This window comes from Conger conger, chromosome 10, assembly GCF_963514075.1.
Source record: "Conger conger chromosome 10, fConCon1.1, whole genome shotgun sequence".
NCBI classification, from domain to species: domain Eukaryota; kingdom Metazoa; phylum Chordata; class Actinopteri; order Anguilliformes; family Congridae; genus Conger; species Conger conger.
This window is the reverse complement of record NC_083769.1, coordinates 31582997-31597632: the sequence shown is the minus strand read 5'-3', so window position 1 is coordinate 31597632 and position 14636 is coordinate 31582997. Positions and strand designations below refer to the sequence as shown.

The following is a 14636-nucleotide window of genomic DNA, read 5'->3' as shown; positions in this document are numbered from 1 at the left end:
ACATATGACATTGATAGGACAATATGGAATAAAGAAACACCAAGAACATATTCAAATGTCATTCAACATTTGTTATTACCATATTAAGGATGAATATTGGCATCTCTTGCTAAATGTTGCCACAATGTATAATTCACAGGTTTCCTATAAAGCAGGTGGCCTGTAGCGTAGTGGTTAAGGTAAATGACTAAGACATGCAAGGTCAGTGGTTCTAATCCACATTATTGTGGTTGTAGCCACAATAAGATCCACACAGCCATTGGGCCCTTGAGCAAGGCCCTTAACCCTGCATTGCTCCAGGGGAGGATTGTCTCCTGCTTAGTCTAATCAACTGTATGTTGCTCTGGATAAGAGGGTCTGCCAAATGCCAATAATGTAATGTAATTCACTTGCTTTGTTTTGTCCATCTAACACTTTAGTCATGAATGAAATGCCAAAACAATTTTGCACTGTTAAATAAAAAAGCTTCCAAATGAATGTGAAACACAATTTCACACATTGAAAGTTCTTGGATATTGATTTCCAATTGATTTTATTTACATTTTAAGGAGAGGTCATGGGACCAGCATAGCAGTCGATTTGCATGAAGAATGTACCAATTTAATCCGACATCCAATGCATCACATTTTAATGTCTTAATAGCTTACAGTATATATTATAAAACCACACTGTGTTTATCCATCACATTAAAATGGGACACCTTTTTTGAGTCCGGAATCTGAGAGAAGTGCTACGTCCCAAAAAGAGCACAGACCTCTTGGTGAGGGGCATTGTTGTTATACGCTGAAATAGTACTGTTTGGGACAGCATGGTGATGCAAATGAAGAGGAGGCAGCAAAAACAAGTACATTCATTATTGGAGAAACTGGGAGATGTATAATGAGCCAACCAATGAAACTGTATTTTAGGTGGTGCATAAAACACACACACACACACACAGAGTGAATTTATACTCGAGATTGTTAGGAAAATGAAGACTAAAATATGAAGTGATATTTTCTGTGTAGTCCAGGCCCAAGACAAGGTAAATGTTGATGCAGGTGGGTGTCGGACTGCTCCTGCAGTGAAATCTGCTGAAAAATAAGAAACATGACCGGATTTATAGAAATCCATTTATATTATTTTCCACCAAATGCAAAAAAAAATTAAGAGCTATCTCACTGCCACTCTATCCCATATCATGCAAAATTATGCAAATTGTTCAAATAAAAAATTTGTATAAAACGTTAAAAACAATGTCCACTACAGCATCAGCTACATGATAATCAAACATGAGTATCAAACAAGTCAAGTATGCCAATGTTATGTGAAAACACCTCAAGAAGTAGTTCTTAAGTCATACATGTTTGTATGATGCACATGCTTATTCCTTTGTATATTCACTTTTAAGTTTTTAAGTTCATGACCTGAAATACATGTTTACAATGAGATTAAAATATTGAGCCCTTCATTAAAAAAAAGTGAAACACAGAAATACAGGGAGCCCCGTGGAAAAATAACAAAAATATGAACAAACTAATGGGATTATATGTCTATAAATATATTACATGTGCTAATGGTACAATATACACTTGCTGTTTTAACACTCCTGTGTGGTTATACTCTAGTCTGAAAGCACCTGGGTTAGGTTGCTTGCAACGGAGATTGAGCCATTTCCAGCACAATCCATTCTAGTGTATTTGATTTACGCAATATGATAAATAATCAATGACGAATAGACATTTGTCAATCAATGAGAGTCAATCATACCATAAACTCGCCAGTGTGAACAACACTGTGTGTGCGTGCGTGCGTTACAACGCACATCTGTATGTCAACACATGGGACCACAAGAGCAACTGACTAGAAAACAAAAACAAAACGGTTTAACTGACACATTTGTTGGAAAATATAAAAGACGAAGGAGAGGCGACGAATGCTCCCATTTTCTTTAACCAGAGAACACCTATTGAGTCGCTGGAATATATTGCAGCCTAATAGTATGGTGAATGTGGTATTTCCATAATCAGAACAGTACTAATTATCATAATCATACAATAGGACGTTTTTTTCCACTATGGTGAAACCAGGTTTTTCTTGTCTTATTTTTCTTTTCTTTTATTTTGTTAACGATTTAGCAGTTAATTTGTGTAGTCCAAATTATTCCCACAAAAATGATAACTGACGATGTAATCTATACTATATATGCCCTGTAGTAATAAAAACAATAATAGTAAAAAGCCGACCATTTTAGATACTGAATTTAACCGTCAGGGAGCCTGTTCTCTTGTATGGGACGGGCAGTCCGCTTTGTGTTCATTTCTGCTACGGGTACCGCACTTCCTGTTGCATTTTTGGCGTCCGCGGCGCTTTCCCTATCCCTCGACGGGGGTTTCATATGTAGGTGGTAAGAATTCTGAAGTCGTTTATAGGCTAGCCTATTAGTACGTCTAGTTATGCTGTTGACTTTCATTCAGCATAGGTAAAAGAGCATTCGCTGTAATCTGCTTCCCTCCATTCATTGGGTAGAGTTCGGGACGGTCGGACCACAGGTCCGATTCAAACAGGTGGAAGACGATTCCAGGTGGAGTTTTAGGGGGGTGTAGACTTACCAGCTCGTGGCTTCTGTTAAATCGGTCCTGTCCTATTTAGGTAGCCTACAGCCACACATAAATTGTGTCCGTTACGGTAGAAATGGGCAAATACACGCATTGTAACCTCAATGCTGCGTTTATTTTTCTTTGAAATTTAGTCTTTAAATTCAGGAAGCGAATATATTTTTTTTAGCTAGCCAGGAGACCTTCACAGGTGGGACATACCCGCTTCGTAGGACAGCCCCTTCTTTCAGTTCCTCAGCGTAGGATGTGATCACTGACATTTGTTGTTGCCGTTTGGGACAGGAGGCGAAGCGTTTCTGCAAACAGGTGTGAGACCACACGAATCTACATAGTCAGCTAGCTTGCTAGCGACGAATTTCTGTTTATTCTGGAGGAAATATCATTCCGAGTCGTAAGGCGTTCCTCTTTGTGAAAAGGGAATAAAACATTTGGCTAAATTGAAATTTTGGCAGGACTTGAATTATTTGGAGGCTAGCTATTCAGAAAGACAAATAAAAAATAGAGAAAGCAATGTCAACAAAAAAATCGTGCGTGGATTTAACGAAAAGGAGTAGGAGCCCTGTCGTGTCGGAGGCAGAGATGTTCAACGAATTTCAGGACTGGTGCCTCCGTACTTACGGGGACTCGGGTAAAACAAAGACGGTCACCCGGCGAAAATACAACAAGATTCTTCAGACTCTTTTACAGAACGACGAGTCAGGTGGCGTATACATCGAGAGCAACCACATCAACGCCAAATTCAAATTCTGGGTGAAATCCAAAGGTTTTCAGGTTGGGAGCATTCAAGGCGACCACAATGGAGCATCTGGAAAACCGGTCCTTTACGTCCCCATCAAGGCAACGGTTTGTAACGTTAAAGTGTCTTTTCACTGTAATCGTCTTGGGGATGTGTGTGCGCGCACGAGGCTTTCTGCATTTACTTAAACAAAATTATGTTCATGAATCTCACCCACCTTGTCACCAATATTTAATTCCAACTTTTTGGGGTTTATTGTACCACCTCCCTCCTCCTTCCCCTTCTCCTCCCCCTTTCTTGATCGCCACGGAAAGCACTGGTTTATGTCCTAGCTCTGCTACCAAGGCAACGCCACTGCTCTCACTAGTAATAACTAGTCGCGTGCGAGTTAAAATACTGCTCTGCAGATTTGCATTTTGTTGTCCTGCCAGCTAACACCGAATGCACCTTACATGGTTTGACAGAGCCTTACCTGATTAGGTAGCTAGAGGGGAAATCCAGAGTACAGTAGTTTGCAGGGGTCGGTATGTAGGGTACTGTGCTAGCTGGCTTTCTCCCATTACCCTTAAATAAATCGTTCAAGATCGTTAATATAAGGAATAAGTAAGCTGTAGTAGCTAGGCTGCTATGTAAGCTGTGGGTGGTGTGCGTTTCGGGGGGTGTTGCCCAAGCCAGACAGTTTCAATGGATGTCATCTAACATAAAGCGTTAAAGCAAAATATATTACTGGCTCATTTTTGAAAAGCATGCAAATTTGACGATGGACGTCTATTTTCGGTGTCTGTCATTCTTGATATCAACCAGAGTATTATAGAGTGTATCATTTTAGTTTATTATTGCAGTTAGTTCATTGTTTCACCTCAGGTACAGCAAATTAGGGGATCAGGCAGGGAGGAGACTGGCACCAATATATGTTCTTATAACTTTAGGATTAAGTACCCATTTTTTGTTCTTTTTAGTTGTATGTGCTCACTTATTCTGTAAAAAAAACATTTAAATCAAGCATGAGCTCAAAACAAACAACAACAACAAAAAAACGTGTACCCCTTTAATTGGACGTCAATCCTACAAATAACATTTAGCCTAGTGAGCTTGTGAGCTAAATCATCCTATGAATTGCATTGCATTCATAACATTTATATATAATTTGCGCAGTGCTAATAGCATATTTTCTGAAATTATAATAACAAAATCATTATTGCAGTTAAACCTGATGTCTTTACTGATTCCTGACTAATTAGTTACTCTATCATGCAGTGTCTTGGGGAGGGCTCATATGAGATTTACTCATTTTTTAAGTCCCACATATGACAAAAACATTTCAGAAAATGCATTCATAAAAGATCTTCCCTAATCTTTTTATATTACATAAACAGACGATTCAAATGTTTCTACATATTTCCTTCATCAGAGAAAAGTGTTGTACTGTTGCCAGTAGGCTATTTTGCTCTCTGTAAAATATTATCATTGGAAGTACGCCAAGACATTTTAACCTGTTCAAATCTAGATACAAAAATGTTGAATGTGGATCTTTCACAAATGGAATTGATATGATATTCTGTCTGAAAAGATAAGAAGGAAATTTTCCGTCTTTGCACATGAGCTACATGTGACAAGGGGGACCAAAGTTCACAATGAGGTTCAGAGCTTTTGAGTCAAATGGGAGAAAGTGGCAGAACTTGGCATTCTTATGCTTCTGGGATACATTTAATGCATTGATTTGTTATGCCTGCACAGCCAGTACTGGTGTTCTCATTAAAGGCTGTTGATAGACACTGTCCTAAGCAGGGGTCTCAGATCAGCATCCACCTTTAAAAATGGTTTGTGGTTAGGATTAGAAACTGATGCTTGATTGGTTTTGGGAAGAGGAAGAACTTAGAGTCCAGAAGGACCAGAGCTTGGCTCAAAGGGCAGAAATGGCAGAGAAACAGAAAGAATAGATCAAATACCCTTCAGCAGCATGTGACATCACAATATCCAGCACTGGCACAATTTAGAGGGTGGAGAAGGGAGCCAAAGAGCAGTGCTCCATCCCTGCAAAATGTATTCTGAGGTAGTTCTGCAGAAGATCTTATGAGTCCTCATTGACTGAATTGATGGAAGCGTTGCCAAACAAATCCCTGAGCAGGCATGGCAGAGAAGAGATAATACACTCCTCTGTCACACTCAGGTCAGAGACACTGTGGAGCTGTTGCCTGCGCTGAAAGTAGGTGACCCTTTGGGTGGGCATCACGACTGTGAGTGTAGACCTACCAACAAAAATATTTGTTGAACCTAGATTGTGTCCAGACCATGATCCGTAGTGAATTACAAATTCATTATTTTTGTCGGGCAGGTTTTAGACATTTTTCAGATGAAGGATGTTTTGCAGATGCACGCAGTTTGTTGGCATGTGATTTCTAATCATGGTTGTGTGTGTAAGTAGTCTGTTGTCAACATTGCTCATTACAGTGCACTTCGTGAAGGTGTGTGTGTGTCTGTGAGTGTGTGTGTGTGTGTGTGTGTGTGTGTGCGCGCGCGCCTGTGTGTGTATGGGTTGTTTGTGTGTATGTATGATATGTGAGTGTGTGGGCCTGTGTGTGTGCACCTGTGTGTGTATGATATTTGAGTGTGTGTGTATGTATAAGATGCTCTCAGTAAGCAGGTTGTAAATCAGGCCTGTGAGAGACTCACTGCTTGTGTTTCTGTGGATGAATGAGGCCAGAGCATTGGAAGGCTGCCTAAGGTCAGGAGAAGCCAGGAGATTCTGTACTACTGTGTGCCTGTGTGTACGTGTGTGTTGTACATGAGGTTATAGCCATCTATAATTTTATTCCAGAAGCACAGGCTTTATTTTGAAAACCATTAAAAGACACAGTAGTCCAAATATGGACCCACAAAGAGTAGGCACTGCCTTCACAGTGTATTTGTTGAACGGACTCGGTCATTTGTACTTCATTTTCTATCTTAAGCAGATACTGCATATGAAATATTTTTATTTGCAAAACACAGATTCATGACATAACTGCCTTAATGATATATTATGCCTTGTTGGTTGATAAGCATGACAAGCACAGAAATTTGCATGTCTGATGCAAATCATCAACATTTCTGACATGAACTGTGGCTTCCAACTCACTATAGCTTTTCTGACTTTCTGGCCTGCTTGATGAAGACCAGATTTGAATAGCTTGACTCTGCATGCACCAAAAGTTATTGGTCGCCATTTCCCACTAGGGCTGTAACCTGGATGGCTTTCTTTGTTCAGTTTTCAAGTCTTCAATTTCCAGTGTCTTTAATGTTGTTTTTCTCTGGCACATTCAAAAAAAAGAAAGTGTCCAACTGGACACTGCAGGCTATGTAACAATATTGCAACATTTGAATTTGGTGCGATGAACACTGAGGAGCGAAATATAGAGATACACTAATGGGGCCACTGGGATGACATCATGAGTAGCAAAGAGGCCAGAATTGAAGGAATATGACATCACACACCAATTTAAACCAGGGGAACATTTATGGGCATACTCAAGAGTTTTTTTTTTTTACATTTTATATGAACATTTAACGTCAAATAAAAATTGAGATGTGCATAATTGTTTAAGATTAATATATCAGTGCATATGAAATGAAAGCATTTGATGCAGCCTCTGACTGCATTTGTAGATCTGAGAATATGATTATCCATTGGAATCTTTTGATCAACACTTATTTAGTATTGTCTATATTTTTTGCATACATCCTCAAGTGTGCCTTGCTGGAGATCACAGTACAGTCTATGATTTTGTTTAAGCTGCATGCATTTTATTTTACAGTGTGAAAAATGACCAAAATGCTGTTCTAGACCTGGGCCTATACAATCTACAAGGCTCACTTGGGAGCCTGTTCTGTTTGTCATACACTCAAATTTTTCTTATGCTTTTTCTTTGAAATCATTACTTCCATAGATCTAGCTGTTTTTTTCAGTATTGATCATGTATCATGTAGGGCTACTCGTTATGACTTTATTTCCATTTCAAATGGCATAGAGTCCGGTCTAGTTGCTACATAGCTAATCTGCATGACTAATTATGTATTACTCCCACTGTAGCCATCTTTGCATTAATGAGCTGAAAGGAACATCACATTATCTTAAATTCGATAGTTTAGTGTTCTAGCTATGTCTAAATTATTAGAAATATAACTTATCAGAGTATGCCAGACCTCTCAGTAATTTCCTAAATTAAATCTATCATTGTCTATATTTTTCAGATTTCTACACAGGTGACATAAGATTGATTAATGGTTTAATTGACCTCTATATTAATATTATAAGCCCTTTAAATTGTATTGAATTGCCTCCAACATGCCTCCAATTCAATGTCTATGTTTCTGGTCTTGTAGAGAAGATTATTTGAGAATAAATATAAGCAAATTTGAATGTTTTTGCTAGCTCCCATGTTGTGGCCTCAGTTGTCCCTCTGTTCTCTCTAAAACACAGAGGGCAGGGAAGATTGCTGCTTGATCAGAGGAAATGGCCAGGAACCTATGTACTGCAGACTACTAAGCCTTAAATTCTCAGAGTTTCTTTCATTGCTGTTTTTGATGACAGCAAACAAGAAGATGGGCGAGAAGTGATGGGTGAGACCCAGCCCCGGCCTCCTGGTGAAGTTCAGGCAGATGCCAGCATTCGGTGCGATGTCTTCTAGCACAGCTCTGATTACGGCTGATGATGCAATGGAAAAGCAATCGTGCTGTATCAGATCAGCCAGCTTTGGCTCCAGCTCATGCTAACCTGGTTCCACTTTTCTTTCCGACCAGAATGTGCCAGTTTCATTTCATTTCCGTTTCTTGGGCCTCTCGTATGTGTCTCCAAACATTCCGTTTCCTCTTTCAGGTCTTTTCTTTTGGGCCCTAACAGCTGCTTTAAGAATGCTGTGCATATCATTCAGCCTTCGCCGTGTGGCTTGTGAAAATGATCACATGCTCATTAAAAAAGCTGTGGCTTGCCCTCTGATATCGCTAGCGGTTTGTCTGACCATCTAAACTCAGTAGACCTGTCTTTTTTCGGCCCACGGTGCGTCAATACCACTGCAGTAGAAGTGACTCCATAGCCACTCTCTTGTTTTGTTGGGCTCAGAAACGACCCAGCAAACCGCCTTTAACTTGAAATTTCATGGCAGTTGTTCCCGCATTCGTATGGAGGTACGCTCTCAACAGTGGAGCGAGGAACACCTTCCGTTCCTCTGAGCCTGACCTTTTCTGTCGATAATGACTGTAATGGCAAGAACGGAAATGTGAAGTGAAACAAGTGTCCGAGGCAGGAGGGAGACGCTGTGAGTGCGAGCCCTGTCTGAGGCCGGAGGAAGCAGCCTCGCACCACCATCACATGCAGTTGACACAAGCCTCTCCGAGGATCCTATAAATAGCCTAACATTCTTTTCCCCTCTCTCTCTCTTTCAGAAAGAGGCTTTTTTCCTTACTTACTGGTTTTGAGAGGAGTAAGTGCAGCTTGATCAGCTGCTCCTGAAGTGCACGGCTCCAAATAACATTTTCACAAAGTAAAAAGACGACAACAGCTCTAAGGTGTAAATTAACGCTCTGGGCCCTTTGCTGGCATTACATTCTCCATTAACAGGCAACAGGTTACTCATTTTCTACAGATGCTGCTTTGCGCACATATTAGCAGTAGCTCATAGGTAGAGCTTTTATGGTCTTAATTGCATTCATTTGCTGACCAGGGAAGATGTGAGGGTCCCTGGCTCTGTGAATGGTGTCATGAGGAACTGGAAACAGAAAGGTCTGTTCTATTTAAGGAAAGAAAGCTACAATTTAGGGCTGGAGTGCTCTGAGGAACATAAGTCAGTCAGAAGAATCAGATGTTGAAAAGATATTTGAACTCTTGTGGTTGGCAGGTATACAGTAAAATGATCATTGTTTACTTATATTTATCTTATAGAGTTCATGGTCTCTAATGGGCCATACAGTGAATTAAATTTTTTCTTGATTTGGCGCTGTACACCAATTCAAGATTTTTGATCAAACCATTCACATTTGGTAATCTCAGCTTCTAGTGATGGGTATTTTTTACATTTTAGTACCTAAAAGAGCCTGCAGAGTTCTGGAAAAATGTCTTGTGGACAGATGGGACCAAAATGCAACTTGTATCAGAGTGATGGCAAGAGCAATGTGTGGAGGACAAAGGGAAATACCTAAGATACAAAGCACCGCTCCTCATCTGTGAAACATGGTTGTTTGTTCTTATGATTTGGGCATATATGGCTGGCCTTGATAGATGGCTCACTTGTCTTTATTGATGTGACTGCAGATAGCAGCTGTAGAAGTAATTCTGAAGTGTACAGAAGCATCTTATCTGTTCACGTTCAAGTAAACTCCAAACTCATTGGCCAGCGCTTTATCCAACAGCAAGACAATGGTCCCAAAGATACTGCTAACTCAACAAAGGAGTTTTTCACAGCCGGAACCCGGAAAATTCCTAACTGGTCAAATGATTCACTTGATCTGAATCCAATTGATGAAGAGAAGACCTCAGGCAACTATCCCCAAAAACAAGCTGGAGCTGGAGATGGCTGCAGTACAGGTCTGGCAGAGAATCAATAGAGAAGATACTCCACTGCACGGTGAAACCAGAGTGTTTAAAAATACCCTTCAATAAAAGTAGAGTTTGTGCACTCAAACCACATTGTTTCATTACTAATCTAAAATTGTGCCAAACAGTCAAACCAAGAAAGGAAACTTACTATGTACTCTGTTATGACAGAATTAACACTGGACATTTACTGTTTTTTATGTTGCGGGGAGAGGAACATTTTAGTTCTGTGTTTTTTTTTTATTTTTTTACCATCACCCTTTTCTCTGGCTCTCATCCAGTGGCAACAACATGTGTTGATGGCTCCAGTGGATGACAGCCCCTGGGGGTAACCTAATTGGGACAACCTCTTATCAGAGCTGGGATCTCTCTAATCTCAATGGGACTCTTATCCTTCAGAAATAAATACATTAATTTGACTTCAATTGCCCGGGCAGCCCCGATTCTCCGCGCTTATGATGCCCCTCCAACCCCCTTCTGTTCGTCTGCTCGGGCCAGGAGGGTCAGAGGTAGGGTGATGTAGGCAGTTTCTCCTCTGATTGAAGCTGCTTGTATGATCGTGTCACGCAGGCTTGTGGGCCCTTCAGGGGATTGGGAGGGGGGGGAGTTCCTGCAGCTGCCTGCTGGCTGGTGATGCCAATTTTGGGGCAGGGCGGGGGGAGGAGTTTGGGTGCGACCAGCGAGCGAGAGCGCTCTTGGCTTACCTCCTACTGACACCAACTGCCAACTGCCTTCCTGTAAAAAAAACAAAACAAAAAACCCTGTTGGTTAATGAAGGAATTTAATGTTTATTTGGGCAGCGTGCGACATGGCAGTGGGGGTAAAGGGGGTGTGGGGCATCAGGGCTGCTACGGCTGGCGGGGGGCATTACCGGTGAACTGACTCTCTCTGTTCTGAAATGCAGAATGGAAGGCCGCCTCTCTGAGAGGTACTGAAGGCCTCTGTCTGCTCTACGGAAAAGGCCGACTGCTCATTGAAGCTTCTTTTCTGTGTGCCACTCTGCTCACATCTTTGCCTTGCTTCTTTCTTCTTTTGTGCCCCCCCCCCCCTCCCCAAAATGAAGTTTGAGGTGTGTGGGAGGTGTGCTCTGAAGCTGTGACTGGCCCGTGTGGTTTTACTGAAACAACGGTGTCAAATATCACGGAGCAGGATGCTGGCGTGCCCTCCCGGAGTCCCTGAGGGTTGGAGGGACGAAGTGTGTTTGTGTGCATGTATGCATGTGCGTGTGCGTGTGCGTGTGCGTGTGCGTGTGCCTGTGTGTGCGTGTGTGCGTGTGTGTTTGTGTGTATGTTTGTGTGTGTATATTTGTGTATGTGTGTGTATGTGTGTATGTTTGTGTGTGTGTGCGTGTATTTGTGTGTTTGTGTTTGTGTTTGTGTTTGTGTTTGTGTTTGTGTTTGTGTGTGCATGTGTGTGCGCACGGGTGTCTGTCTATGTGTGCTTGTGATTGTGTTTGTTTGTGTGTGTTTGTGTGTACGTGTGTGTGTGTATGATTGCGTTTGTGTGTGTGAGTGTGGGTGTGAGTGTGAGTGTATCTGCGTGTATGTGCATGTGTGTATGTGTGTATGTGTATGTGTGTGTGTGAGAGAGAGTGTACTGGGTGTGTATGTGTGTGAGAGAGAGTGTACTGGGGGTGGTGCTTAGCTCTGATAGAGGGTGGGCCCAGGGGGTGCAGGAGGGGGGCAGGTTTCCACCTGAGCAGCTGGAAAGTACCTACCCCTGGGTCCACACTAGGCTCAGAGGAGGGAGGTCAGTATTAAGTAAAGACCAGGTCCTCCAGTGACAAACGCAAAGCAGCTCCGCAAACAAACAAGAAAGATGAAACAAGTCTGGCCCGTGCCACTGATCGCTCCAGCTTAACCAAAGGCGGAATGCTCGGAATACAATTTTAATATCCCCTTTTTGTTATCTTGTCATTCCTGTGAAAAGTGAGAAATGAATTATTTATGGTATATTATGTTCACCTGCACCTGCAGGGACACACACTCTGTACCTTTGCTTATTGATCTATTTACTTATTTAAAGCAGTGGGGACATGTAAAAAAGAAGTGCTTGTGTTCTAATGTGTGCACACACATCAGCGTGCTGCTGCCTCCGTGTGTGTGTGTGTGTGTGATTGGCAGTGATGATGTCACTGGGTGAAGGAGTGGGAGGTTTGGGTGGTGCTGGTGGGCGCAGTCATTGCCCCCCCCCCCCCCCCCCCCCCCTCTAGTAACTAAATCTGCTTCATTCAGGGCCCAGAGAAAACAAAAATGCCAGGAGGGCCTCCACACGCTACGAGCGTTCAGACCGAGGCCAGGTCAATACCGCGTGTAACATACTGGTAGTGTGTTCACCGGTGCACACATGTTATAGTGTGTGTGTTAGAATTTTTTTGTGTGACCAACAGGAAGGCAGGGACTCTAAAATAGAAATAACACTCCTGAACTGTGAATAGATTTCAAGGATTAGCCTAAGTGCACATCGCCCAACCATCTAAGACCGCACAACCTTACTCTCAAGTAAAGCCAGCCAATATAATTGCTCTTCTGGGCAAATTTACTGAATTAATCCCAGCCAAGTATCATGAGTGCATTGAACAGTAGCCCAGAAAGTGCGGCTAACGTCCAAAGCCTTTGACAGGTGAATGACAGTAAGCATCTACAGCACAGCCAGTGTTGCCATTAGAAATTAGCAATCAAATCAAACAAGTCCTGCAATATGTACCAATTAACATGTGCAATTTGATATGTTGAAGGTTGGTGGAATTGGGTTAGAAATTCATTGGAAGGGAATGGAAGTTAATTAAAAATCTGGGACAGTTTTGTATGAAACCGGCCCATTTGAGTGATTCTACCTGGATTCAACAAAGACGGCAAACTGAGAGGCTCTGCCTTTACTTGTTTTGCAACAGCAACATTAAATGAAAGTAGAAATTCCTTGACATACAAACTAATTGTGTTTTTCTGATTTAGCAAGTGCCCGTTTCGTTCAAAGGAAGAAACTGGAACAAAAGCGCAATGTGCGGTAGAGGAGATTTGCTGAGAAGACGAGCTTGAACTGAATCAGAGTGGAACAGATCAATTTCTGTGAGAACTGCGGGATGTTATCAGAGCCCGGTCTTATTTGTAGTACTGATTCAGAGCTCTTCCTCTGTGAAATGCCATTTAATAAGAGATGAGAAAGAAAACACTATGTGTGTTCATACTTTTCCTCAGTCTGCCAGAATGAAGGCTTGTACTGAGTTTTTGCTGCTGGGCTGACTGTGTTAAGTACGGATTTATCGACGGCCGCGGAGCCTGTCAGGAAAAGGTCATTGTTGGGAAGCTGGAGCTTGCCCAGGAGAGCGTTAGGCTGCCACTGAGTGAAGGGTTAACGCTGGCTGGCTGTGGGCTGGCCGCTAGCCTGCTTGGAAAGGGGTTAGAGTGGGATGAAGGGAAGGGCTGGGGCGGGTGTATTAGATAACTGGACACTGGCTGCTGTGCCAGTGCCAGGGTCATCATTCATGGGTGTAAGTGGGGTCTGAGAGGGAGGGTGGCAGTTGGTAAAGTGCTTAGGTACATAGGTTACAAAATGTTGTTGATATTTTTGCTGACTGGTCTGTATTGTCTATGGTATGTATTTTGCGCAATAACGCTGGGTCTATTTCTCCAATCTGAATTTAGCCGTCTGTCATGCTCATCTCTTGGCCCAAAAAATGAGGTTTCGATGGGGAAAAAAACAACCTTGATCCATCAAGACTTTATTTCAGTTTGAGGCGTTTGATATGAGCTTTGCGGAGATGTTGATTCTGCTTTCTCAGAGTTCAGTGTGCGGGTAATTTAGAAAAGAATACGGTGTCGTTTTGACATCTTCCTGCTCATGGGGTTATGAGACCATATATAACGCCACACCAGAGTTTCGCGATTGGCAAGTCTGCAGAGCCAATGAGACACGGGCATGGGAGCGCTCCAGAAGAGGGGGCGGGGACCATCGTTGTGGATTGGCCCTCCCCCCCGGGGGGTCTGATGCAAGGCCAGGCAAGGGAGCACTGCTGCACAGAGGAAGCGGGAAGCAGAGGTCATGTGACACAGGCAGTCCTCCCCAGGCTGGCCTGCTCTGGAGCACGAGATGTGTCTGGGGGCGAGGCGTGGGAGGTGTGGGCCGAACGAGCGCCGAATTGGGAGTGGGAGGAAGAGCTGGCGTGGAGCTGAAGGGCTCAGAGAGGGAGCAGAAGTTGTGCTTAGGGGCATCCATGAAAGAGGGGAATTTATTCCTGCAGTTAAAGGGTCAGGGACAGGGGGATTAACTGCAAAGTAGTGTGCCTGCTAACATTCATTTGCATGGAGTAAATGCAGAATGACCCAATATCAATTCAACATCCATCACCTCTTTAAATTCCACAGTTTGGTTGTGTCTGTGTCTGTGTCTGTGTGCATGTGTATGTGCACAAACAGACAGAGACCATGTGGAGTGTGTTGCACCCCCAGCAGTAGCCAGTAGTTCCTAATGTCAGTTGCCTGGAAACCCACCTCAGCACAGTGGCCATTGTACAAGCCGTGCATAATTACCAGACTGTTCTGAGAATACAGAAGTTTATAATAAAGTTTTAAATCAATAAGTAGTGTACAGGTATCACTTGTGCCCTGTTTACTGTAAAAACAATCAGGCTATTCTGTGGAATGTATAAATGCGCCTCAGACAGTTCAGCTTTGACGGCCTGTGGGTTCCCTTACGCCTGAGATTATAAACGCACGTACAAATCGGGAGCAAATAT

General features: G+C 42.6%; 1 protein-coding gene and 1 long non-coding RNA gene across 3 annotated transcripts in view; one reads left to right on the top strand and one right to left on the bottom strand.

The window, feature by feature from the left end:
- Window positions 1-498: 498 nt before the first annotated feature.
- LOC133138820 (uncharacterized) lies at window positions 499-3066 on the bottom strand. Its single transcript, XR_009709764.1, has 2 exons — window positions 2799-3066; window positions 499-1073 (listed from the first exon to the last, which is right to left on the bottom strand). It is a non-coding gene; the product is annotated as an uncharacterized LOC133138820 (long non-coding RNA).
- nol4lb (nucleolar protein 4-like b) overlaps window positions 2354-14636 on the top strand; it is a 97003-nt gene continuing 84720 nt past the window's right edge. Inside the window, exon 1 of one of the 2 annotated variants that reach the window (XM_061257899.1) lies at window positions 2354-3440. In XM_061257899.1, coding sequence (XP_061113883.1) covers window positions 3108-3440 — 333 coding nt within the window. In that variant the 5' untranslated portion in view covers window positions 2354-3107. The remainder of the gene's footprint in view (window positions 3441-14636) is intronic. The other variant, XM_061257900.1, reaches the window with a different exon arrangement.